Source organism: Acinonyx jubatus, chromosome A1 (genome assembly GCF_027475565.1).
Source record: "Acinonyx jubatus isolate Ajub_Pintada_27869175 chromosome A1, VMU_Ajub_asm_v1.0, whole genome shotgun sequence".
Classification (NCBI taxonomy): domain Eukaryota; kingdom Metazoa; phylum Chordata; class Mammalia; order Carnivora; family Felidae; genus Acinonyx; species Acinonyx jubatus.
Genome location: NC_069380.1, coordinates 100,009,674 through 100,036,226, shown reverse-complemented (window position 1 = coordinate 100,036,226; position 26,553 = coordinate 100,009,674). Strand labels below are relative to the sequence as shown.

Here is a 26,553-nt window from a genome sequence, read left to right as displayed (position 1 = left end):
TTACAATTAGTAAGTGTAACAAAGTTGATTTATTCAAAATTTATATGCAAAATTAATTTTGCTACAACAGCAACAAACAGGAAAATAAATGTTAAAAGGGTATAATTTATAATAGCGCACACACACACACACACACACAAACCCAAACACATTTTAGTCAATCTAACAAAAAACATAGAAGACCTTTGGGTAGAGAACTATAAAATCTTACTGAGAGGGGCGACTGCATGGCTCAGATGGTTAAGCATCCAACTTCGGCTCAGGTCATGATCTTGCTGTTCGTGAGTTTGAGCCCTGCGTCGGGCTCTGTGGTGACAGCTCAGAGCCTGGATCCTGCTTCGGATTCTGTGTCTCCCTCTCTCTCTGCCCTTCCCTTATTCATCCTCTGTCTCTCTGTGTCTCTCAGAAATGAATAAATGTTAAGAAAAATTTTAAAAAATCTTATTGAGATAAATTAAAGAAGACCTAAATAAATGGAGGAATATGCCATGTTCATGAACTGGAATATTACAAATATGGCAAGTCTTTCCAAAAGGATCTATAGATACAAGGCAACCCTAACCAAAATCTCAGTTTATGGAAATGACAAAGTGATTCTCAAGATTATACGGACGTGGAAAGGGTCAAGAACAGCCAAGAATCTGTCGTACAAGGTGACAGCATTTGCATTACTAAATATGAAGACTTATTATAAAGCTATTTTCATTAAGACAATGTGATACTGGTGTGAAGATAGACAAAGATGTCAGGTGGACAGAAGAGAGGGCCTACAAGCAGATCCATGCATGGAGAGACACTTGTTCCATGACAGAAGTAGCATTACAGAGCAGTTAGTAAAGGAGACTTTCCAAAAAATTGTGCTGGGATAAGTGGATATTCCTAGGGTGGGAAAATGGAATTTCATCCCTACCTTGTGCTATGCACCAAAATAGCTATGTGCAAAAACATAGATGCATTTCACCAGCATAAATTTGAACAAAAGAATACATGCTATGAGATTCCAACTAAACAAAGTTAAAAAACTAAAAAAACCATAACGTAAGAAGTCGGGATTGTGGTTCCCATTTGGGGGAAAGAAAGTGTTAGCAACTGGGAGCAGGTACAAGGGGAGTTTTCAAGGAACTGTTGACTATTCCATCTCTTTGGGGGCAGACAGTTCTAGTGGTGTTTTTGTTGTGATAATTCATTGATTTTCATTCTGTGCACTTTTATTTGTATTAACCTTCTCAATACAGTGATTTTTTTTTTTTTTTTTTAAGCAGGCTCCATGCCAAGCACGGAGCCCAACACCAAGCTTGAACTCACCACTCTGAGATCAAGACCCTGAGATCAAGAGTCAGAAGCTTAACTAAGGGTGCCTGGGTGGCGCAGTCGGTTAAGCGTCCGACTTCAGCCAGGTCACGATCTCGCAGTCCGTGAGTTCGAGCCCCGCGTCGGGCTCTGGGCTGATGGCTCGGAGCCTGAAGCCTGTTTCCGATTCTGTGTCTCCCTCTCTCTCTGCCCCTCCCCCGTTCATGCTCTGTCTCTCTGTGTCCCAAAAATAAATAAAAACGTTGAAAAAAAAATTTTTTTTAAAATAAATAAAAAAAAAGAGTCAGAAGCTTAACTGACTGAGCCACCCAAATGCTGCACAATAAAGTGATTTTTAAAACGTAGGTAGACAGATTCATCCACTGAACAAATATTTACTGAGAAATCACTATATGCCAGACATTGTATTAGGTCTGTGTCATCAACAGGAGTAAAAGCAGGTATGCTCCCTGCTCTGGTAATGCTTACCTTCTGATAACAGAGTCAGACAAAAACGATTACAGTCATGAGTGAGATAAACAAATACAAGCATTCCGTGTGATAAGTGCTCTGATATGCTTAGATTGCTACAATTTATATACAAGAAGGGTGACTTTATTGGGGGCGAGAGGTTATGAGGAAAGCCACTAGGTCTTTCACTGGACTCAACTATTAAAGGAATTCAGAAGTGTTCTGCCTGCCCCTCTAAAGTAGAAGTCACTCCTTTTATACATAAGAAATGGTCCCAGTTTAATTTTAGATCTACACTTACACAGAGGAATCCTATCTGCTTACTCAAGGAAAATCTTGGTTTGAAAGTCATGGCACCAGCCACTCGGAAAACCAAGACAGGGGCACCTGGCTGGCTCAGTTGGTTAAGTGGCATCTCCTGGTTCCTGAGTTGGAGCCCCACGTGCTGACAGCTCTGAGCCTGGAACCTGCTTTGGATTCTGTGTCTCCTTCTCCCTCTGCCCCTCCCCAGCTCACGCTGGCGTGCTCTGTCTCTCAAAAATAAACATTAAAAAAAAAGAGAGAGGAAAAAAAAAACCCAAGAGAATACTATTCTTAATTTGCAGTTAATTTTGGAGCTATTACTCTAAAACTTTAAAAGTCCTTTGAAGCCCTAATTCAGAAAGCACTGAGCTTTAAAATAACATTTTCCTGATTATAAAGTACTTACATGCTCGGTATAGAACACCTGGGAAATCAGAAAATTACAAAGAAAGCAAAAATCCCTAATTCTGTCACCAGAGCTACCGTTGTGGTACGTTTCTCACCGTTAAAAAAAAAAAAAAAAGCCTTTATATATTTATTTTCACAGATGAGATCAAAATTTCCATGTGATTCTGCAACCGGAGTTTTCCATTAAAGGATATAACGAGCTTTCCCCATATCATGAAATAATCTTCCCAAACCTACTTTTAAGTTTGTAAAAGTTGTATCTCCAACTTGCATCATCTCAGTGAAGGGTCGTTCATCACGTGCAATCGAGTCACCACATCCAGGGCTCCCAAAGCTCTGAGAGACGTCCAAACCTTTAAGCTAAAGTCTTGGATGGAGCACGGGAAGCCGGCAGGCGCGTCGGGGGCTCTTCCTCGGATGTCGCGTCACCCACGAGGACCCTTCCGCAGAGACCCGGCCGCGCGCAAGTTGCCAGGCGGCCCCGCAGCGCGGGGAGTCCTGAACTTGGCGGCAGGGTCAACGCGCTCTTACGCCGTAGGTTGCCGGAGATGCCCCGCGCGCCCTCTGCAGCTCTCGGGCGTCGAGGGGCCGCGCCTCCCCCCGGGCCCCGCGGGCTCGCTTGGACCCCCGGCGCCCCGCGCACCCGCCGCAGGGACGGCCGTCGGCCCCTGCTGCGCCCTCCCCGGCGCGCCGCCCCCAGTCCCCAGCGGGTCGCCGGGCTGAACTGCGGAGGGGCGCGCCCCAGGTTCCGGCCCTGCCCCGACCGCCCCATCCCATCCCATCCCCCCCGCCTCCACCCCCCCCCAACCCGGGAGCGCGCAGGCGCAGCCGCCCGGGAGTCCGGCCAACGGTCCCGGAGACTGCGGTGGCGCCCGAGCCGCTGCCGCCGCTGCCACCGCTCGCCATGGGCCCGGGTCCCCGGCTGCTGCTACCTCTCGCGCTCTGCGTGGGGCTCGGCGCGCTCGTGCCTTCTGCGGGGGCCTCGCGCGTCGGCAGGCGAGGCCCCTCGGTGACGGCCAAGGTGATCGAGCGGCGGGCAGCAACTTGCCTTCGTGCGCGCCAGGGGGATGGGGGAACTTCGGGGACTGGGTCCTCAGCGTCCGCGGCGGCGAGGAGGGGGCTTCCCGGGCGCAGGCGAAGCGAGGCGGCCGCGGGGCTGGGGGGGGAGGGGGGGAAGGGGGCTGCCGGCGCGCGGGGGCGGCGCTGTCCCGGGAGACTTGGGGGCGCTGGGCCGAGCTGTTAACTAACTGAGTCCCCCGGGCGGGTGGTCGGGTCCGACGTGACCTGCCGGGGGCTAGAGGAAGCTTCCGGAACTATTGGGCCCTTTCTCCAGGAAGGAGCCGGCGCGAGTACTTCCTTCGGCGTGGCGGGGACTCGGGAACAGGAGGAGGAAAAGAATGCTGATTGGGGCGGGCGCAAGAGGCGCGCTCTGAGCCGCGGGGGCGCAGTGGGCAGCCGCCGCCGCTGTCACCCGGGCCTGGGGGGGTCCCGGGGCCAGCTTCTGCGTGGGGGTGTGCGGGTCGGCTTTACGTGCACTGCTCTAGAGACCGTCTGGCCTCCTCCTCTATTTAGGAACCGTGGTCCTCCGGCTGGGGGTGGGGAGGGAGAGGTGTGCTTTTAGACTTCAACTTTTTTCGACTTTGGACTCTGAGCTTGGGATGGGACTAGCTCTGCCAGCCTTTTAAAATCTCTATCGGGAATGGAGGGGCGGGGGGAGGGCAGTGATTGTCTACCATGAACTGTTTCTCTCCACTTTAAGCTCTTTTTTTTTCAGCATATTTACCCAGGCTAGAAGATAATGGGAGGGTGCAGAGAGCGAGGGAGGAAGGGAGGGAATGGTTTGGTGCCCTTGATCACCACTTCTGGAAAAACCCACTGGCAGCAGTGTCTTGGAATCTGGAAGGAGGGGCAGCTGCTAGTTGTTTTAACGATAAAGCTGGTGTGTGCCATTGGAAATGATACTGTGGAGCTAGTGGCAGAGTGTCTAAATCCTCCACCACAGACCCCACGCGAGGTGGTGGGGTGGGGAGAGGGAGAGCACCCCAACATCTGATGTGGCCCTAGAGTGAACAGAAAGGCCATACCGTGCTGCGGGTGCGTGTGTGAAAGAGAAACTTAGTCCGATTGTTTTGAGCACCGATTTCACTTCCAGCCTCTCCATGTTTTGGGCTGATCTGATTTTTTTTTTTTTTTTTTTTGAAGTAACACTGACAAGATTTGCCCACGGTTTAGAAGGGAGTGGGGGATACGAAGTAAACTGCCAGCTGAGATAGAAGTTTGTCAGTTAGGTATGAATTTCAGATAAACCGTGAACAATTTCTTAGTGTGAGCGTATCACTGGCAGCACTGGGGAACAGACTTGGCCAGGGAAGCTTTAAAACCTAACGGTGCGGTCACCCACCGCAGAGCAAGTGAATCAGGGCGTCTGGAGATGTGTAGCCTGGGTTGGGAACTTCTAGAAGGGAGGCCAAGAGGGGAGGAAGCTGGTGGCTGCAGGAGGGGAAGATTTGGAGCCTCTTAGCCCCTAGGCTAGGGTGCTGTCACTGAGGAAGTTTGCATGCACTCTACTCTCAGAATTATTTTTTTTTTATGTTTATTTTTGAGAGAGAGAGCACAAGCGAGTGAGGAGCAGAGAGAGACAGAGACACAGAATCCAAAGCAAGCTCCAGGCTACGAGCTGTCAGCACAGAGCTGTGACGCGGGGCTGGAACTCACGAGCTGTGAGATCATGACCTGAGCCGAAGTCGGACGCTCAACTGACTGAGCCACCCAGGCGCCCCCACTGTCAGAATTTTTAATATATGTCATTTTCTTTCCTACCAAATTTATCATTAAATTCTAAAAGCTAATTGTGTAGGTGAGTCTTCTGCAGATTTGACCCTGTCGAATAGCTTTTTCAGTGGGCTTTTTAAAACAACTGAACCTACTGGAAAATAGAGACCTTAAAAACTCTCTGAGTCAGGAGAAGTAGATTAACTGGCACTAGTGTTTTCCCCATCAGTCTTTTTCCTTTCCGTCTGATTTCGTTTAAAAGTAGGAATCTGTTATAAGAGAGGTGGGAGGCGCTGTCACCCACAAGGCCTAAAGTGGCACTCACCGGCCACCGCCTCAGCCACCTGCTCAGCCCAGCCCGAGAGCCTCAGGTCCAGGCTCTGGCTCACTGGTCTCAAAATCTGCTGGGTTGAGCAGCCCTGACTGTTTCAGCAGATGCCCTAGGGTGTGTGCAAGGTCAGGCACCTAGAGTGGGGAGAATAATGCTGCCATCTTCCTAACTGCCCGAATGGCACAGCATGCTGGCACTTTCTACAGCATAGAGGGGCCAAGTGGCTATGGCCTGGTGATCCTGGGCGGGTGATTTCCTGTGTGAGGCTCTGTTTCCTCCTCCGTAAGTGGAGACAGAGATACTATCTACCCTCTGGGCTTTTGTGTATTAGATGTGATAACGCAGGTAAAGTGCTTAACGGTGATTAAAAAGGCCAGTTGTTACTGTTATTCACGTTACCTTATTAATCTTCCTGTGAACTTGCAGCCCTGAAAGGAATGGTCATCTCCGGAACAGATCCTCCCTGCATCCTCCCTGGTTGCTCTGGAAAGGGAAGCAGGATTAACCCAACAGGGGTTTGGATCCGGCTCTGAGTGCCTCTTCCCTCTAACCTCTTTGCCCACCTCCAGTGGCCCATCATTTTCAAATGACTTTCAAAAGTAGCCCTCAGGGATAAAAGAAATGACTGAGGTGCTTACTCTTGAAGGGCAGTGTGGAATTCAGATGCCACCTCAGCCAGGAAGCCCACCCTGATCTGCACAGATAGATAATCATCACCTCCAACCATAACATTTCATCTGTACTTGTCTTGTTATAAACCTGATTTCCCATCATGTTACACCTACTTATATATACATTTTTTCTTTTCTGTGGGACTGTAGCCTCACCGCTTGTCCGCTTCTCAAGGGCACGCAGCAGTCGGAGATGATCTTAGGGTGATAGGGTCTGCCTTGGGTCCCCTCCACCCTCTGTCTACATGTGTGCCCTGGTCCTCCTGTAACATCACCTGGCATTGAACTAGTCACGTTTTGAGGACCCGCTCGAGCTGACGCTGTGCTAAGCACTGGGGACCTAAAAACACCATTTCTGCCCTTTAGGGGTCCCCTGCCTGGCCCGAGAGAGCCAGGATTAACCGCAGTCCAGTTAGGTGTAACCTGGGACTGCAGAGCTGGCTTTCCTGCTCCCGGCTGGGGAACCTTGGTCAATCACTGAGCCTCCCTCATCCTTACTTTTCTCGTGTGTTAATCGGTGATGACAGCACGTGCCCCTCGTCCAAGGATGTGGGAGGATCAATTATACGAGACATGTAGGCACAGTGCCGAGACACCACTGGCTAGGTCCTGTTGGTTTCCTTCCCTCTCTCTCCTCCTCCTCTTCCTCCTCCCTCTCCTCCTCTCCCCTCCCTCCCCCTCTACTCCTCCCCCTTTCCCCTCCCTCCCCCTCCTTCTCTTCTTGTTCTTCCCTCTCCTCCCCCTCTACTCCTCCCCTTCCTCCCCCTCCTCCTCCTCTCCCCTCCCTCCCCCTCCTTCTCTTCTTGTTCTTCCCTCTCCTCCCCCTCTACTCCCCCCTCTTCTCCCCCTCCTCCCCTTCCCCCTCCCCCCTCCCCCCCCCTCCCTGATCTAAGAGCTTCCAGATTCTCCTCCCCCCAGCTTGAGTAATATCCCCCGTCTTCCCTGGATCCCGTTACTTCCCTTTCTACTGCCTAACAAAACCCAGATCTCATAGCCGCAGCCTTCCTTCTGAAACTGGTGAGATTCTCTCCCTGTTGCTTCTGTGCACAGAGACCACATTTCAGGAGCTCTGCCAGGTGGGGCTCGTGATCGTTCTAGTCCTCCCACTCCAGGCCTGCTCCCCATCACGCCTTTTCCAGGATGCCTGCCCTCAGCCCTCAGCCCCCCTCTGGGCCCCCTCTGGCCCCTCATGCGCTTGTTGCCCGAGTAAGGTTTGACTTTATCATTTCCACTGGAGTCAGGAAAACTCTGCTGCGTTTTTGTGCTGTCAGTCATGGAGTTGAAAGCTCAGTTTGGGGGGAAAAAGCTGTTAGTACGTGTGCTGGGCTGCACGTAAGAAAGTCAGATTTTTTTATTGACGCGTTTTGCTGGGTGACAAGCCCTCTTCTTCGTCTTCTGCTGCCCTCCCACATTTTCTTCTTCGTGCTGTCTCAACGCTCAAAGGCGATATTTTCTCTTCTGTATTTTACTAGCCTGGCAGGCTTTTCTAGCGTCTTGTATGGTGTCCCTAGAAGACTGTGTCCCTGAGTCTTTTCCGGATGCTGGTTCGTTACTGCCCGTCATTGAATTCTCTCATTGGCTTGTAAATCACTTTGGAGAAACAGCTTCTCTGCCACGTGGGCTCTGCACGACCGGGCTTGTGGCACATTCATGCAGCTTCCTGTCCCCCAGCCGCAATGACTTGTTCTCCTCAAGTGCGTCACCGTATCTCAAGGGCCCGGTCTCTTATACATTCTATAAAGTTGTGCCGTATAAATAATAATACGGTTTTGGCTGCTGTGGCCACGTAAAAACTCTCAAATGCCACACGGAACACTGAATATCACATCACCCCGTGACAGACGTGCTGATGTATTGGCAGACGCTCTTGTCTTGGACTAACGCTTCACAGTCTTTACTTTATGATTTTTCTAAACTGTAAGACATCTTTTTCCTCTGACAACCCTTCTTACATTTTTTTAAAGCCATCTCTTGAATGTCTTTTTTTACCCGTTCAAACCGTAAATTGGTTCATATAATCTAAACTTGCTAATAGAATGCCCTTCGACTCGGTAGCCTTTTCAAGCATTCCAGCCCGGAATCCTCGTAACACGGTGACCTGTGAGGCAAAAACGTGGTGGTTTCGTTTCAGACAGAACAGGTTTTTTTAATTTTTTTATTTTTTTTAATGTTTACTCATTTTAGAGAGAGAGAGAGAGAGGCAGAGTGTGAGTGGGGGAGGGGCAGAGAGAGGGAGGCCCAGAATCCGAAGCAGGCTCCAGGCTCCAGGCACTGAGCTGTCAGCACAGAGCCCGACGCAGAGCTCGAACTCATGAACTGTGAGATCATGACCTGAGCCGAAGTCAGACGCCTAACCCACTGAGCCACCCAGGCACCCCTCGGATGGAACAGGTTTTTACAACATAGGTTAAGAGAACTTTCCAAGGTTTATCCACACAAGTGACTCACTCACTGTGGGTCCGTGTTTCCTTTTATCTGCTCTAAAATGTGGTGACAGAAAGAGAGAACGCAGTCACCCCCCCCCCCCAATTTCGGGAGCATGACCCTGAGTTCAGCGGCGGAGTCCCCAGGGTGAACGGTTTTGTCGGGGGTGGGGGTGGGGGGGGCTCTGGATGAGGCTGGGGAGCTGGAGCCTCACAGGGCTTGCAGGGGAGTGGGAGGCCTTTCGGAGAACTTGCTGTGCGTCCTGATGTCTTACAGTTCCCTTGACAGCGGATGTCTATGAGAACTCACTGGGAATTGGGCCCTGTTTGAAGTCACACAAAAATAAATCTGGATGGTTAGACGATTTCTCTCTCCGCCAGTTTTTCTCTCCTGCCAAGATTTGGAGCATCACCCTTCTGGAAGAGCACAGAGCTGGGAAATGGGAGGTGGCAGCTGTGTGGTCTGGGGTGTGCGGGGGCCGGCGGGGGGGGGCATGGAGTTTTCTCGGAGACCTCACTGGCTGACCAACTTCAGACCCAGGACCTAGCACAGGGCCCGGCCTGCGGGGACTCACTGAGTGCTTGCGGAATGAATGTTTACAGGTGCCTTGCACCCACACGAGGGTTTTAGGGCTCCCTTATAAGCTGCTGTGGGGGCAGGGAGGCCTTTTGCATAGTGATGCATTCTCAGATTTTAACCTTCTCTTACCTTGTACCTGTGCTCTGCCGGTTCAACCACACGCAGGTCTTCTTTGATGTGAGGATCGGAGACAAAGATGTTGGCAGAATCGTGATTGGCCTCTTTGGAAAGGTTGTGCCCAAGACTGTGGAAAATTTTGTCGCTCTGGCCACAGGCGAGGTAGGTCTCAGCTGTGGGTCCCTTAACTGTGCACAAAATGGGATCTTCCTTCTGTTAAGCCCAGCGTAAATACAGATGTTTTCTGGGAAAATAAGTGTGGAATTAGCAGGTCCAATGAACCCGGGATGTCTTAACAGTATTTTACTTTATTTTTGCACAAAATCTTACTCTTTGGGCACCCTGTGTCCTTGGGTTTCTAGAAATTGAGGGGAACCGCATCATATGAAAACGCAGATTGCTCTGTTTTCACTTATTCACGTTAATCCTTGACTTCCACAGTTGGTTTCTTTATTTTGGGTCTGCTAATGAGAACATTTCTATTAGTACCTTGTTGCAGGGACCTCATCAGGTTCTGCCCATAGCTCATGTCATTTTCTCATTGTGTCCTTTCCAGATAAACGCTGGGGTTTACCTTTTGGTGTGGGTTATACCTACTCATATATTCAATTGACATAATCTCTTTAGAAAGGCTACGGATATAAAGGAAGCACATTTCATCGCGTCATCAAAGATTTCATGATTCAAGGAGGAGACATCACCAGTGGGGACGGCACCGGCGGTAACACTGTCTTTTGCATTTTTCCTTTTCTGTCTACCAAACTGACACCTCAGCTCAAGTCAGTGTATCCACCCCATGAAGTGAATTCCCAGGTTCAGGAAACCAATTCATCAAGACCACCAGACTAATTCTTCAGAAGCACAGGGTTTGGGCTGGGGGGGCGGGGGCGGGGGCGGGGGAGGACCTCATCTACCAAAATCTAGTCCTAGGTGTGAATGGGCAAGGCTTCCTAGTTTTATTTTTATTATTTTTTTTATCTTTTTTAAAATTTATTTTGAGAAAGAGAGAACACATGGGGGAGAGGGAGAGAGAATCCCAAGCAGGCTCCACACCACCAGCACCGAGCCTGACGCAGAGCTTGAGCTCACAAACCGCGAGATCGTGACCTGGAGGCTTCCTGATTTTAAACAGTATTGCTTCGGTGTTCCTTATCTTTTCGTGGTGGAGATATATTCATCCAGTAGACCACTGTGCAGTTTTTAAAATGCTAGACTCCCAGTTTGCAACAGTAGGGAAGGCTGTCTGACACAGGAAGGAAAGGTTGAGTATAACACCCTGTACAGGCTGGGGTGGCAGCCAGCCTCAGACGGGGATGCGGGAGAGGAGAACTTGCAGGGGAGGCCACCACTGTGGGAGGGCGAGGCTGGAATTTAGGAGGAAGGATTACAGGTGGCTTTACCCCTTTCTTTCAAAATTCTCTCATTTTGTTGTCAGCTTTTCCAGCAACACTAATAATAAAAAGTAACAGAGGAGTTGTCAAAATTATAACATACGCTTTTGTAAACAAAGGTAGAGCCCTGCGAAGCACAAATAATTAAACTTACGCAACGTCGGATATCCGTGAGGCTGTGATTCCTCACTGCGGATTGCAGGTGCCCAGCTCCCTGGAACGTCTTCCCTCGGGATCGCCGGGAGTTTGTGACCTGGACACACACCATACCTACAACCACATTAGGATTTCAGTTTCATTCAGGTTTAAGATTTCCAGTTCAGCAAATAACTTGCTTTGATGGGTATTAGATTGCTAACTTTTTAAAGAAACACTCGGGCTGTGTGCAAGCACTATTGCTAAGTGTATGCTTACCGCCATGGCTTATCTGTAACAAAATGGCGACCATTCAGCCCTCGGATTGGCCGGGTCCTTCGGGAGAGTTACTTTCACTCCCTGCCAAAATGCCACAGGGGTATGGGGATGTAGAGTGGAGCAGAGAAGTGGTTCGGGTGACTCGGGTCAGTGGGGCCAGCCAGGGTGGATGCCTGGGGAAGCAAGCCCCTGCTGCTGCAGAGCTGGGCCTCTCTGGAAAAGCCTGCAGGTCCGGTGGCAGTGTCCTTTGAGACCCGCATCATCTCAGGGTCCCGCCCTGGGGCCAGGCAGGAACAGTGACTGAGCTTTCCTGTGGCCGCTTTCCTGCTTTTTTCTCCCTCTCTTTTCCTTCCCTGCCACGCGTGTGCACGCACGTGTGCAAATGTCCACGCACGTCTTGAGTTAAAATTCTCTGAGTTTTGGAGGGAGGACCTTTCAGGTCCCTTCACTTCAGTCTCGATCTCTCTGTGAGCAGAGCTTTCTCCAGGCCACCTCGTCTGTCCCTGACCCGTCAGCTGTGAATCGCTTGCCTTGGACACCCACTCCTGGTCCGTCTAACTGAGCCAGGATGTTAAGGTTGGCAAGCGAGGGATAAGGAGCCCGGCAGAAGGGAAGGCGGAGGAGGCGGGCGTGGCAGGCGTTCCAGGTGGGAGAGGACAGAGCAGACACTTCTCATGGTCTCTCCCGCTGTCGTGTGGGGAAACCGTGTTCCGCTCCACTTGGGGCTTTGCCAGAACTCCAGTCCACACGCCCACATCTGGTTCTTCTGTTCAGGGGTTGGATCGCTGGGTGCTCCGGTTGCCACCACCCTCTGTCTCCTGATGAGACCGGAGGTCATCGTGCCTGATGACCTCCTGGCGGGCTGCCCTTGCTCGGAGCGCGGACGCAGGAGGGAGCAGCAGCTTTAGTGACAGAAAGTCCTCTGACTTTCCAGTTCTGCTGTGCAGTTTTCAAACTTTGGAACCCCTGTTGCCTCACTCACAATGGGATTGAGAATACCTGTTCTGTAGGGCTGTGAGAATTAGCTGAGGGTGGCAAGTGCTAATTGCATCACGGTTGGGTGCTGAGGTAGGAGTGACACAGGACAAGTGACTTGAAGCTCCGGACAGAGATTGAGCCAGGAGGATGGCTCACCCGCCTTTCCGTGTGGCTCTACGATGTCATCCTGCCCTTCACTTCCTTAGTTCAGAGTGAATTGTTGGCTTAGCCAACGTTGGGGTCTTGCTTGGAGGCCAGAAGGTACTGCCACGTCTTTTGTGTTTATCTGAGTGTCTAGAGCTAAATTGTATCACCTCCTTTATTTTCCTTTGTCTTACCATCTTTTCCCCCTTCCCCACCTCCAGAGGTTAACCAATTCTATTAAAACCTTATGTCTCCCTTTGAAGAATTTACTTTCATATAACATCTGGTGATTCTCCAGATTCTCTTTTTTTTTTCCACTTTGTCTCACCCAGGAATAAGCATTTATGGTGAGACATTTCCAGATGAGAACTTCAAACTGAAGCATTATGGCATCGGGTGGGTCAGCATGGCCAATGCTGGGCCTGATACCAATGGCTCTCAGTTCTTCATCACCTTGACCAAGCCCACCTGGTTGGACGGCAAACATGTGGTATTTGGAAAAGTCCTTGATGGAATGGTAACTTGATATGTTATTATTTCTCATTCAAAGCCTTCTATTTATAATGAAGGACTTTCAGTGATTTATTTTCATCTTAAAATGTGTCTGTTAGAGGTTCATCATTATATGATGACTGGCTTCTTCAGAGGTGAATAAACTGGTATTTTATTTTTTAAATTTTTTTAATGTTTATTTTTGAGAGAGAGACAGAGCACGAGTAGGGGGAGGGGCAGAGAGGGAGACACAGAATCCAAAGCAGGCTCCAGGCTCTGAGCTGTCAGTACGCGGAGCCCAATGCGGGGCTCGAACCCATGAACCGCGAGAACATGACCTGAGCCGAAGTCACACGCTTAACCGACTGAGCCACCCAGGCGCCCCATATTGTGGTGTTCTGACTGTTAGGAGCACCGGGGCAAAAGCTGGAGACTTGACGTGGAAACACTGAGTACTTAATTTATCTTACTACTTGATATAAATGAAAACTTTTTTAATGTAACCAAATAAGACTCGGGTCCCATATGTGCACACAGTAGAATAATATTCTGCCTTAAAAAGGAAGGAAATCCTGTAACGTGCTACGACGTGGATGAACCTTGAGTATGTTAAGTAAAATAAGCCAGTCACAAAAAGACCGGATGATTCTACTTTGGTATCTAAAGTAGTCAAATGCACGGACACATGAAGGAGAATGGTGGTTGCCAGGGGCTGGCGAGGAGGAAGAAATGGGAGTTGGTGTTCAGTGGGTGCAGAGTTTCAGTTTTGCAAGATGAGAAAGTTCTGCCCATGAGCTGTGCACTGTGAATATACGTAAGACTGCTGCATTGTCCATGTACGAATAGGTGAGATGGTACATTTTATGTTATGTGTTTCTTACCACAATTAAATATAAACTGTTCAAAAAAGGACACTGAGCCCCAGGTGCTTCAGGACACAAACAGGTCACTTTCGAAGTCACAGTACAGCAACCAAAACTGCTAGAGAGAACGCAGATTTCTGCTGGTCTGTCTGAAAGAATAGTGGAGGGGTCTGACTCCTAATCCACGGGAACACGTCTTAAAATCCTTACTCTCTTCAGTTCCCAACACTTCTCCTTAGCAGCTAGCTGCCCACAGAAGCTCTCCCAACTCCTAAACTAGCAGCTGTAAGGTCCGCTCACCCCAACCCTGGACCATTCTTGACTCCCCTGCCCTCTTCCATATTTGATTTTGTTTCATTCTCAGGTCCGAATTCTGCCTCTTCCCTCCAAACGTTAGCTCCGTTATGGCGATTCTTCCCCACCTTCTCCCCGCTATCCTGATTCTGCCCATCGAAAAGCCAGGAACCGAGCTGACCCCCCTCAGAGCCTAACCCACAGGGCAAGCAAGTATTCAGCCTGCACTGCTGAAGATAGGGTTCTCACGGGCGAGTGAGATGAAATACGACCAACACGGATGACTTCGCAGCTCACTTTACATCCTGTCACGATAAAGAACAGGCCTGTGTTCTCACGAGACGTCACTGTCCTCACAGGACTGTATTCTTACCCAGTCACAAGTGCACCACCCTGCCAGCCTCTAAGGGAATGCTGTTCTTGGCGTGAGCCGAACGGGGGTGTGCGTGTGTTCAACCAGTCTGGGTTTTTGACCAGTGGGCCGAACCAGGTTTTGAACAGTTTAAAAGTAAACTGGTTCAGACGTTCCCGCAACGAGTGTTGTGGAATACATCACGCGAACCCGTGAGAGAATGAAGAGTGCACGTGTTGTGTTTTCTTCTTCTGGTCACGGTTTTTCTAGATCTTCTGACCTCTCGATCTTCTGATGGCTGTAACTGACTGCACTGAATTCCTTCCACCCACTGGGGTGCATCCTAGGAGACCTGCCTGGCCTCAGAGGAACAGTCCTTAACATTCTGAGTCATAGACTTCTTTGAGAGATTAATGACAACTATATTCTCTCCAGAAAAAAAAAAAAAAATCACCAGACGTTTCTCTCCAGAAGGAAACAATCGTGTGTGTGTGTGTGTGTGTGTGTGTGTGTGTGTGTGTTTCATACTGTTGCCCTCTTTGTCTCAACCTTGTGTGGGAAGGTCAGAAGCCAGTATTCCTAGTCCTGGACAAATCCTCCCTCCTTCAGTGTGAAGCGTCAGGTGTGTGCAGCCTTCCCGGGTAGAGATAGGGCTTTCACGCCACTGTGGGGCTAGGGCCTCTAACTCAACCTGGAGGTTAATGGCTGGGGTCGGCTTGAAAATGGACAAACCCAGACCCCGCTCCGCTTCTAAGGCAGCCTTCTGACCTGGTTTCTTAACGCCTAGACCGTTTACAGGGCAGAGCAGAAACTGATCCATGCTCCACATTAACTCTTACGTCGGGTGTGAAGCAGGAAGAAATGTATTTCATGAGAGCCATGCGTGTACAAAAATATCTAATTATGTTTAGAATATAAAATGCTAATTAAAAGAGGGAAATTCACAAATACGTTCTTTCACTAGCAAGGGAGTGGATACATTTTATTCTGTTGTATGTAAATTTCCTGAATATGGTAAGTTTACCATGGTTGGCGTGTGTGGTTCTTGAAATCATACCGGGGTGGGGGGGGGGGGAGGGGGAGAAAACCAATAAAAAGCAAAAACAAAAAAACAAAAAAAACCCCAAAACAACAAAAAAAACCCCTGGTTTCCCACTTGGGCTTTCAGACTGGGCAGCGATTTCACCTTCTGACCGCCACGGTTGCCAGTCAGAAGCGAGCCATGGGTCTGCTTGTCTTTCCTAGACAGTGGTCCACTCCATAGAACTGCAGCCAACTGATGGGCACGACCGTCCGCTCACCGACTGCACCATCGTCAGCAGTGGCAAGGTAGACGTGAAGACACCCTTCGTGGTCGAGGTCCCTGACTGGTGATACAACGGGCAGGAAACAAAGAACACACTCTGGCAGGGATGGTGTGTGTGTGTGTGTGTCTTCTGATTCTCCAAAGTTATTGTTTGCCTTTCTGTTTTGTTTTGGTTTGTTTTTACTTCTGTTTTCTACCCCCGATCACAGGGAAGTTCAGAACATCAGCCACTCAGTGTTTACTTTGCATGAACTGCAGTAAATCACTTGCCTTGGGACTTTGCACTTAGAAGATATATCCTCTTTCTCCAATGGTGCTATTTTTAAACTAGAAGACTTTGGATGATCTCTTTTCTTTCTATGAGCACAATCATTATTCTGCTGAATTAAACGTGATCCTCAGGTTGAGGGATGCTGAAGATTTGTCTGAAGAAGATGGGGACATGAAGTTTGTTATTTTATATTCAAACAAATTCTCTGCAGGTAAAGAGAGATGTGACTAGTGCAATCAGATATATGTCATCGGGACTTTTACCTGGTGGAAGGTGCTTCTGTGTTCTCTATATTAAATGCTTTTTACATAGGTCAATTCTTTTTGCAAGAGTTTTTTTTTTTTTTTTTTAGTTTAAAGTTCTTTAAAAAAATCCATGTACAAAAATATACGTACTCTGATGTTAACAGTGAACAGACTAGAGGGGGTTCTGCCCATCAAAATACCAACACGATTGGCTAATTTGGGATGGGAATGCACACAAATGACACCTGACCACATCCCAAACACTTGAGTGGATTAACTCACTAATTTATAGTCACTGTAACAGTTTGAAAAAGTTCCCTTGAGTCCCACTGCAACAAAAGGGCACCTTTTTTCCCTAGTTACACAGTGGGCACGAAGATTCGGGCTGTGCTCAAACTGGATGAGAAAGTGGAACCCTCCTGGGGCCTTGCTGGAACATACCTGGGTGGAACAGAGTGCCTGGCCTCAAATGGGGGCAGGCTCTGCTCAAAAACGGCCCCGGTGCTTCTCCTCTAGGACCCACGCAGTCAGGACCCCCCCAGGATTCCAGCTCTTCAATAAAAAAAAGAAAAAGAACAGTAAATAAATTTTGAGAACTACCTTTGAAAAAAATTCCATCTCTTGGGCTGTATTCTAAGCAAATTGTTTCATCTCAACTGGATGGGAGATGAAATGAGCATTCTCACTGCTGAAGGGGGTGTTAGCTGCTGTAACCTTCTTGGTGAGCAACCTGCTCATTTTTTTTTTTTCTAAGAAAAATTCACTGAAGGCCTTCGACATGCCCAGTACCAGTTTGGAGTTCCAGAACAGCAAAAACAGGACCCCACGGAACTTACATTCTAGAGCTGGAGACAGAATAAATAAGGTGACAGGATGCTGATGGGGTGAGGAAGAGACACCCATGTGTGTGAAGCAGGTGAAAGAGGAGCCCTGTTTGAGTGGTCAAGGAAGGGTCTCCTGAGGGGACGTTGGAGCTGAGGTCTGAGGCTGACAGGATAGGTGGGGGTCAGGCAGAGAGGCCAGCAGAGGCCGGAGGGTCCCCAGGTGAGAAGGTGTGGGTTCCGGGGCTGCAGAGGAGTCAGGCTGAGACTGGATTGTGCGGGCCTGGGTGCCACAGCCAGGTTCTTCCATTATACACCGTACAATGGGGTGCTATCCGTGTTAAGTTGGGGAAGGGTGTGATGCGGTCTGCATTGAAGAAAGATTATTTTGTCTGCTATGAGGAGAGTCTTTTTTTTTTTTTTAAATTGGGGAGCTAGTTTACACATCAAGAAACTCAAATGGCACCTGGGTGGCTCAGTCGGTTAAGTGTCGGTCTTTGGCTCAGGTCATGATCTCACGGTTCGTGGGTTTGAGCATTGGTACCTGGGGCCTGCTTCGGATTCTGTGTCTCCCCCTCTCTCTCTCTCTGCCCCTCCCCTGCTTGTGCTCTCTCTCAAAATAAACATTTTTACAAATCAGAAGAAAAAAAAAGAAACTCAAAGCATTCACATCCGTATTTTAAGTCCTATTCCTGGCACTTTGCTTTTGAAAGAGATGTGAAATGGTCATGGGCCCCGGTGTTTGGTTGGTCCAGCACCCAGTTCTCCCTGCCATCTGGGCATGGCTGCCCATTTTCTTTGGGGAATCACACCACTGCTGCAAGTATTTCATATCAGTAGGGGAGGCTGACCCTACGGACGGGTATATCCATGGCATGCCAAACTCATTTATTAGCTCACTTGACAGGTATTTATTGAGGGCTGGGTAGAGCTGCTCACAGTGACAGCCTAGTGGTTCCCATGAAAGAAGACAAATAATTCAAACATTTGCCACATGAATATATAGCAGGACATCAGGGAGGTGTAAGTCTCTGGAGAGAAATAGCACAGAGAGAGGACAGAGTGAAGAGGTGAGGTGGTCCGGGAAGTCCTGAGTGTAGGCTGAAGGAAGTGAGGGGACAGCAAGCCCGGGGGACACAGAGGGAAGAGTGTGTGAGGCACTGGGCCTGGCTGACGGTCAGGCTGGTGGCTTCAAGAAACATCAGAGTCCGGGTGTGCAGAGTGAGGGTGGCAGGGGGTGAGGTGGAAGAGGGAGCGGGGATGTCCTGAAGGCTAACCAGACATTCCTTCACCCTGGGCCCCATGACTGGCTCAGGGAAAGGTATTTGACCCAAGTCATGGTAATGAGTCTCAATCGTGGGACTCCCAGTGGAAATATTGGGAAAGAGTGGCAGTCTTTCCTCTCAGAGACTGTACAGGAGCAAGGCTGAGAAACTGACACAGAGGGAAGCGGATCCAGGAAACGGAAAGATGAGCCAGGGGCTCAATTCCGGAAGACACCATTGAGCCCCTGAGTCCCGCCATGCCTGAAGCCCATCTCCACCCCTAGCTTTTTAGCTATGCGAGCTAATACATTTCCTTTTTTGCTTAAGCCAGGGCAAATTGATTGCTTGTGACTTGGAAGCTAACATCTTTGTCTAACATAGCAATATTGAATAGTTTTAAGTACAAAGGTGTGAATTGCAGGGGTGCATGGCTGGCTCGTTGGGTAGAGCATGCGACTCGACCTCAAGGTTTTGAGTTTGAGCCCCAAACTCATAGAGTTTATGAAAAAAAAAAAAAAGATGTGAACTGCAGGCTTATTTATGATCCCAAAATCCTAGAAGCCACTTGACTGTCCCAGAATGGTTATAAAATATATGTCCTGTAACAGAAGAACATGTGTTCATTAAGACGATGATACAAAACTTAGAGAAAAATGAGAAAATGGTTGTTTTTGAGAAAAAAGTAGAAATTTTGGATGCAGCTTGATCTCAAGTATGTAAATGCATTCTCATAAAGCAAATGCAACAACATATAAATTGACATGAAGAAAATAAAATGGTGGGATTTTTAAACTCTTATATTTATGGTTTGGTTTTTTTTTTACCTTTTTGGTCTCCCAATTTTTCTCTAAGATACATTTCTAATAATTAGAAATAATCTATTTTTTCATTTTTTAAAAAAATTATTTTATTTTAGAGAGTACAAGCTGGGGAGAGGGGCAGAGGGAGAGGGAGAGGGAGGTAGAGAATCCCAAGCAGGCTCTGCACTCAGCGTGGAGCCCGACGTGGGGCTCGATCCCACAACCCTGGGACCATGACCTGAGCTGAAATCTGGAGCCAGCCTATCCAACTGAGCCACCCAGGTACCCTCAAAAAAGGCTATTTAAAAAAAGTTTTTTAAGGTAACATGTCAGGAAATTGGCAACAAATACCTGTTAGATATAAGAAGTGCCTTAAGTCTCATGTCAGAGGGCACATGAGCCACTGATGTCTCCATGCACAGGAGCACAGAGTTCGCCCTGTAGTGCTTTTATTAGCATGAGCATAATCATAGACATCTCTCTAGTGACAAAGCAAAAAGGAGTTCATTTTCAAAGTGCTGAAATTCTGAGACCACTTATCGCCCACGTAGTAAATTGTCAGGCAAGGTGCTACATGCCAGGCGGCTGATAAGCTCACAACACACACCCTGTTCAAAGCTGTTTCTTTCTTGTAGGCTCAGAGTTGCGCCTTATACCAAAACCATCGGCAGACTCACAACTCTAAACTACTGCTTTACAAAAAGCCTCTACTTTCTGCAAAAGCTTTTGAAACTAACAGTTCACTCTTTTGGCGACCATGCGGTGAAAAGGAAACATAGTAGCCAAAGGCGTATACAGACTCAGAGGAAAATTATACTGGCCATCACCATCACCGTGCCCAAATTATTAAAATTTTGATCCTGAATCACTTTAACCAACAGTTGAAAACATTGTGGTATCCTTAGCCATACGTTGTTTTATTCTAAGTGCTATTTTGCAATTTCGAGGATCATCAAATAAGATAAATTCTAGTAAAATTTATTCTTGGGACAGACTGATTAGAATGACACTTTCAAAACTTTTAACTACTCCATTTCGGATGAGTTTTTACGTTTTGAACAGAACTCACCAGCCTCATATTTTAGTTCAGCCGTTTTGAGTTACATAAAGACAAAAACATGGCAAGGATTTTATAGCAGGAAAAGGATTTGTTTTTGTTTTTAACATTCCTATAATTCAGAGGGCTGAAGAAATCTTTGATCTGGAAGGCTTGGAAATCCAAAGCCCCCCTCAAGGCATTTTTTTTTTTAATTAAGAAAGAGGAAAAACAGTATTTGTAATGGAAAATTTTTGTGCGATTAAGTACCTAAGGGCTTTCACTTAAGTCTGTAATTCATCTTGTGGACTTCAGATTTCGGCCAAGCCTAAGTTTTAGGTGTGATATAACATCACCTGCTTGGAGATTCGCTAGTGTTGCTGACATTCTCGAGTGATGGAAAGAAAACCGGCACTAAAGCAGTTACAGTGGCGAGTCACAGGAATCCTGCCTGGAAGAGGGGGCAAGAAAAGTCCATCTCACAAATATTAAAGTCACAACAATATGCAACCCCAAATCCATACGTGGAATTTTCACCCTGTGACTACTTCTATGAGAACGCTCGAGGCTCTCAGATTTGGAGGATCTGGAGAGAACTCAACATGCCAATATGCCCCCACCGCCCACTTCTGAACTTCTATTAGGAGTCATCTGTTGCCACATCCACTCATTTTTGAGAGGGTGGGAAGGATTTTTCTTCCCAGTGTGCTATTTAAAGTGCTATTCAATTGGCTGTTCAAACTCTGGTCCCTTTCTGTCCTAGGTGGCAAATAGTATGTCCTGTAATTTGGATAGGTATCTCCATTTGAAATTGTTCTTTTTTTTTTTTTTTTTTTTGATGTTTATTTTTGACAGAGAGAGCAGGCAACTAGGGTAGGGGCAGAGAGAGAGGGAGACACAGAATCCGAAGCAGGCTCCAGGCTCCGGGGTGTCAGCACAGAGCCTGACGTGACGCTCGAACTCATGAACCATGAGATCATGACCTGAGCTGAAGTTCGCCGCTTAACCGACTGAGCCACCCAGGCGCCCCTAGATACCTCCATTTGGAAACCTGAGTCTTTTCTTCCAACCTGGATACAAAAAGAGGTCTGCTTCCTGTGCCTCTTCTGGGCAGCAGGACCCACACTGTGATGAGACATCAGGAGGAGAGGAAGAAGAAGTGGTCAGCTTGGAGCAGAGAATATTCACGACTTCATTTGTCCCTGTCACAGCAGACCTCAGAACTCCTGAACTGCTTCCCAGCCTTGTACAAACTGTTCACTCTGCCTCGCCAGCCTCCCGCACGCGTTTCTGCTCCCCGTGGCTTTAGGACTCAGTACAGGGCTCCCTCAGGGAGCCCTCCCTGGAAACTTCCTCCCCGGTGGGGGCTCTGTTTGCTTACTTACTGACCTGCTTGCTGTCTCCCATCTCCTCTTGGACTGGAGGCTCCTCTAAGGCAAGGATTAGATCTTCATTGTAATCCCCCCCTCCCCGGTATTTTACACATAACTGATGCCCAGCAAGTACATTCAGAACCGGTAACCAAAAACAATAGGTCTGCATTTATACCATGAGGTACTTAAAATCTCGCAGGACCATAAAGGTTGTTAAACGCGGCCATGCATCTTCCCACTGTTTCCTCAAAAGACTGTAATCTTCTAACAACTTACGCTTTTCCTCTTTACCTTCTGAGTGGAAGTGTGAAGGGCTTGGTAGAAGTAGATGGTCCAAAATGAGGTGGGCGTCAGACATTAAAGAGGAAGAAACCCAGGGGATGGTGAGGTTAAGGGGAGGTGTCTGCGGCAGATGCTAGCCGGCTTCAGTGTCAAACCGTGGTCATGAGCGTGGCTGGCTGTGGGCAGCTGGTGGAGAACCAGGCCCCAGGGGAGTACTTTGGATTTGACCTGAGAGGTGACGAGAAATCACTCTCTCCAGCCTTCAGTACTGTGGAAGTCGTGGCGTCCGCTCTGGAGACCACGGTCGAATCTTCGTTTGTTGGGGGCTTCACGTGGCCTGCCTGGAGGAGGGGGTCAACGACAGAAGTGTGTACATTCACCCCACACACCACCTGGAGACTCAGGTAGGCAGCAGTATGGAGCTCTCTGTGCTTTGCTTTGTTCCCGGCTGCAGAGCATGTTCCTGACCCTCGTGCAAGAAGCGAAAGAGGCCTCGGCACAAACCGATCACCACAGTGGGAAAGATCTAGGCGACCTTCCTTCAGCTGGGGGGGGGGGGGGGCGGGGGGGCGGGACAGTGTTGCATGTAGTTTTGCTTTCATGCTGCTGCAGATGAAACTCATAAAGGAGAAGTCACAGTATATCCACTGGAGAAGAGACCAAGAAGGAAAGGATTTATCCCCAAACCTGGAGCTCCCTGGGTGACAAGGGTCCTGTTTGCATTCAGGCTGCTACAACAAAGTACCATCGACTGGGTGGCTTACAAACAGCAGAAATCTATTTCTCACCGTTTTGGAGGCTGGTGGCAAACTTGGGGACTGGTGACGAACCTCTTCCTGGTTTAGGACTCACGTGTTTTTGCGACAGCCTTGCATGGTGGAAGCAACAAGGGAGTTCTCTGCCCTCCTGCCCTAATCACCTCCTAAAAGCCCCGCCTCCAGAGACCATCACACAGGGGAGTGGGTTTCAATGTATGAATCTGAGGGGGACACAACCATTCAGCCTATAGCAGGTCCCGACCTCCCACCCCCAGCCCTCATCAATGAACGGCACCACCATCGGCCCAACTGTGCCGGCCAAAAACCCATCCTTGACTTCTTTCTCCCTTCCTTTTACCCTCCACATTCAAGTCCACCAGCAAGTTCACCGGTAGCTGTGCAATAGATCTCACATATCCGTGTCTCATCCTCGTCCCTGCTACCACCCTAAAACAGAAGGTCATCTGTCACCCAGATTATTCAAGGGGCCTCCTAACAGTCTCTCTGCTTTGGATCGTGCACGTGGCCAGTCTATTCTCCACGAGCAGCCAGAGTGATCTTGTTAAGTTGGCTCAAGAGGGACAAACCATGTGCCTGACCCCAAACTGACGATCGCCTGCTGCTGTTTGCCAGCTGTCCAGAGGGTTTTTAAAAATTCATGTTTTAAAATGTCTCATGCCTAATTAATAAACGAATATGAAAGATAAAAATAAAATTTGTCAATAAACCTGAATGAAATAAAATAGATCACATCCCTCCTATGTACAACCCATCAATGGCTTTCCATTGCACGCAGGCTAGGAGTCAAACTCTTGAAGGCCACCTCCCGAGGGGAGCCCTGTGGGATCTGGCCCCAGCCCCTCACTATGCTCCACATTCTCTGGCTTTCCATGGGGAGCTTGGCTATAGCTCTCTCCTGATTCAGGGCTTTAGAACCTGCTGATGTCTCTGTAACACATTCTCCCTACTCGCATTCTTTGCCCAGCTAATTCCTCCAGCATTCTTCAAGTCTCAAATTCAATGTCACTCACTCAGGGAAGGTTCCTGCCCTGCCCCAATCTAAATTAGGTATCTTCTCTGTGCATAAGTAAACCTTCTTCATAGTCCTTCAGAGCCCTTGACACACTTCATAATGACAAATTTTGGGGGCTTTTAGGCATCCAATATCACATTATTCTGTAAGTTCCATGAAGTCAAAGATTCTAGTTTACTCGGTTTCAAATTTAGAAAGATATCAAGGATTTAGAAAGACATTTTGCTGCCTTCTGTGCTGAGGAAAAATTACCATGATAACCAGATATAACAGTTCTTGTGAAGGAAGACAATTTCTAAGTGTGATGGTTCTTATCTTTTACTACATTTAAAATACCTTGTTAGTTTTGTTGAGATGCTGACGGGTTGGACTGTTGTCCTAAAGGTATCACCAGCGTTCTATTGTACCATCCTGACTTGATTTAACTTTCTGTCCGGTTCCCCTAGAAGTATTGAGGGTTTTTTTTTAATCAAAAAAAAAAATTGAAACATATAAAAAAATACACAACATGAAAATACTTTGAAATGTCCTAGGGTTACAGTTCTCACACTTTCTGTGCACAAGAATCATCTAAAGGGCTTATCAGATCTCCAGGCCCCAGATTCAGAGCATCTAAGACTGTAAGTCTGGGGCAGGACCTGAGAAATTATATTTCTAACAAGTTCTTGGATGATGCTGGTCCTGGGTCCAAACTTCGAAAACCATGCCCCATGGTGTCACACAACATAGGTTTGTAATCACTGAATTAGCTTAATCATTTGTTAACAGGAGAGTTTAAGAAATCATCCAAGTGTATAGTTACCCAACCTATTACCACTCTATATGTGAAGTTCATGAGGAAACTGTAGAAGACAGTTGTTTTCAGAACAATCGGGATGTAATGAAACATTACGGGAACTTGGGAAGATGTTAGCAAATCCTAACTCAAGGTCATTGACTCCACATGCATCTACGAAGCTTCTGCTGTGGAGCATGTAGCCAGCACTGAGCTGGGGCTGGGAAGACAGGGTGCTGGCTACCTACTCCTTCCACAGTGGCTCCTGAGATCTACTCCTGGCCCCAAAATGGAGATGGAGTGTAAACAAGTCAGAAAACGGCCCTCCTCTCACGGAGTTCATGTTCTTTGGTTAAATGCTAAGAAGGAACACGGAGTTCATGTTCTTTGGTTAAATGCTAAGAAGGAACACTTTGCTATGATACACAGTAAGCCAGAGAAAGGCAAGTATCATATGATTTCACTCGTATGTGGAATCTAAAACACAAATGAACAAACACACAAGCAGACTGAGATACAACCTGGTGGTTGCCAGAGGGGAGGGGAGTGGGGAGATGAGCAAAATAAGGGCATTAAGAGGCATGAGCTTCCAGTTATAAAATAAGTCACCGCCATGAATAGTACAGCACAAGGAATATAATCAGCAATAATGTAATAACATCGTACGGTGGCAGGTGGGGACTACACTTACCGCGCTGAGCACTGGGTGAGGTACAGAATTGTTGACTCATTAATGTTGTACACCTGAAACTAATATATGTCAACAATACTTCGACAATAAAAATTCTAAAAACTCATGGTGCAGAGTGGCAGGACCAACGAGGGGCTCTTTGTGGAAGGAATATTTAAGCTGAGACCTAACAGGTGAGTATGAGCATCTTCTCAAGGGAGACACAAAGGGTGTTTCAAGCAGAGACCAGTAGGAGCTGGGTCTTTAGGCGGTAATTAGGGTTTGGTGCCCTTGTAAGCGGGTCCAGAGAGATTCCTTGCCCCTTTTCCACCATGTGAGGACACGGCAGAGAACGCTCATCAGACATTGAATGTGCCAGTGCCCTATCTTGGACTTTCCAGCTTCCAGAACTTTGAGAAATAAATTTGGTTGTTCATAAGACACCGTGTCTGTGGCATTTCTGTTACACAGCCAGAACCACTAAGACAAGTACCTCCCTGTGGCCACCTGCCGCCCCAGGGCTAAATTGATGTTCTCCTGAGACTGGGTCCTGCACGAAGTATACAAGTCAGTAACCATTAAAGAAAGGTAGTTCGAGGCGCCTGGGTGGCTCAGTCGGTGAAGTAGCGACTCTTGATTTTGGCTGAGGTCACGGTCTCACGGTTTGTGAGTTCAAGCCCTGCATTGTGCTCTGTGCTGACAGCTCAGAGCCTGGAGACTGTTCGGGATTCTGTGTCTCCCTTTCTCTCTGCCACTCTTGTGCTCAGGCTCTCTCTGTCTCTCAAAAATAAACATTAAAAAATTAAAAATATATATATCATTTTAGAATCTGAGGTTGTCAGGGATATGAGACTAATACCAAGTAGGTGTGCCAAAATCTGTTCCACACCCTGGCAAATATCATTAACTGGTTGTTACATCCTTACTCAAAAATCCTTTAAAAAAAACTTAAAAAATGTTTTGGTAAAATAGGCATAACACTTACCATTTTAACCATTTTTAAGTGTACAGTTCAGTGGTATTAAACACATTCACACTGTTGTGCAGCTCTCACCACCATCCGTCTCCAGAACTTTCTCCTCTTCCCCAACTGAAATCCAGTGAATGTTAATGCCCCATTTCTCCCTCCCCCCAGCCACTGACAACCACCATTCTACCTTCTGTTTCCACGAGCTGGACTATTCTAGGTACCTCACGTAAGTAGAACCACACAGTAGTCATCCCTGGTGACCGATTTCACTTAGCATATCTTCAGGTTCATCCGTGTTGTAGCACATGTCAGAATTTCCTTCCTTTTTCAAGACTGAATAATATTCCGTTGCACGTATCTACCACAGTTTGTTTCTCCATTCATCCATTCATGGACGCTTGGGCTGCTTCCGCCTCTTGGCAAGAACGTGGGTGTTTAAACAATCTGCTCAAGGGGCGCCTGGGTGGCGCAGTCGGTTGAGCGTCCGACTTCAGCCAGGTCACGATCTCGCGGTCCGTGAGTTCGAGCCCCGCGTCGGGCTCTGGGCTGATGGCTCGGAGCCTGGAGCCTGTTTCCGATTCTGTGTCTCCCTCTCTCTCTGCCTCTCCCCCGTTAATGCTCTGTCTCTCTCTGTCCCCAAAATAAGTAAAGGTT

At 48.0% G+C, this 26,553-nt stretch overlaps 2 protein-coding genes and 1 long non-coding RNA gene across 4 annotated transcripts in view; 1 reads left to right on the top strand and 2 right to left on the bottom strand.

Moving 5' to 3' along the window:
- Positions 1-3,288: 3,288 nt before the first annotated feature.
- On the top strand, positions 3,289-16,188 carry PPIC (peptidylprolyl isomerase C). The gene is made up of 5 exons (XM_027076821.2): positions 3,289-3,493; positions 9,415-9,528; positions 9,994-10,087; positions 12,626-12,810; positions 15,540-16,188. Exons 1-5 carry the CDS (start codon positions 3,377-3,379, stop codon positions 15,666-15,668), a joined length of 639 nt encoding a protein of 212 aa, XP_026932622.1. The 5' UTR covers positions 3,289-3,376; the 3' UTR covers positions 15,669-16,188.
- The window catches only part of SNX24 (sorting nexin 24), a 180,241-nt gene continuing 164,022 nt past the window's right edge, over positions 10,335-26,553 (bottom strand). Inside the window, exons 8-9 of one of the 2 annotated variants that reach the window (XM_053220288.1) lie at positions 10,912-11,027; positions 10,335-10,815 (exon numbers count right to left, since the gene is read on the bottom strand). In XM_053220288.1, the coding sequence (XP_053076263.1) occupies positions 10,787-10,815; positions 10,912-11,027 (145 nt within the window). In that variant the 3' untranslated portion in view covers positions 10,335-10,786. Of the gene's footprint in view, positions 11,028-26,553 lie in introns of both variants that reach the window. The other variant, XM_053220286.1, reaches the window with a different exon arrangement.
- Positions 12,985-26,346, bottom strand: LOC128314994 (uncharacterized). Its single transcript, XR_008297389.1, has 3 exons — positions 25,915-26,346; positions 23,821-23,926; positions 12,985-16,668 (listed from the first exon to the last, which is right to left on the bottom strand). It is a non-coding gene; the product is annotated as an uncharacterized LOC128314994 (long non-coding RNA).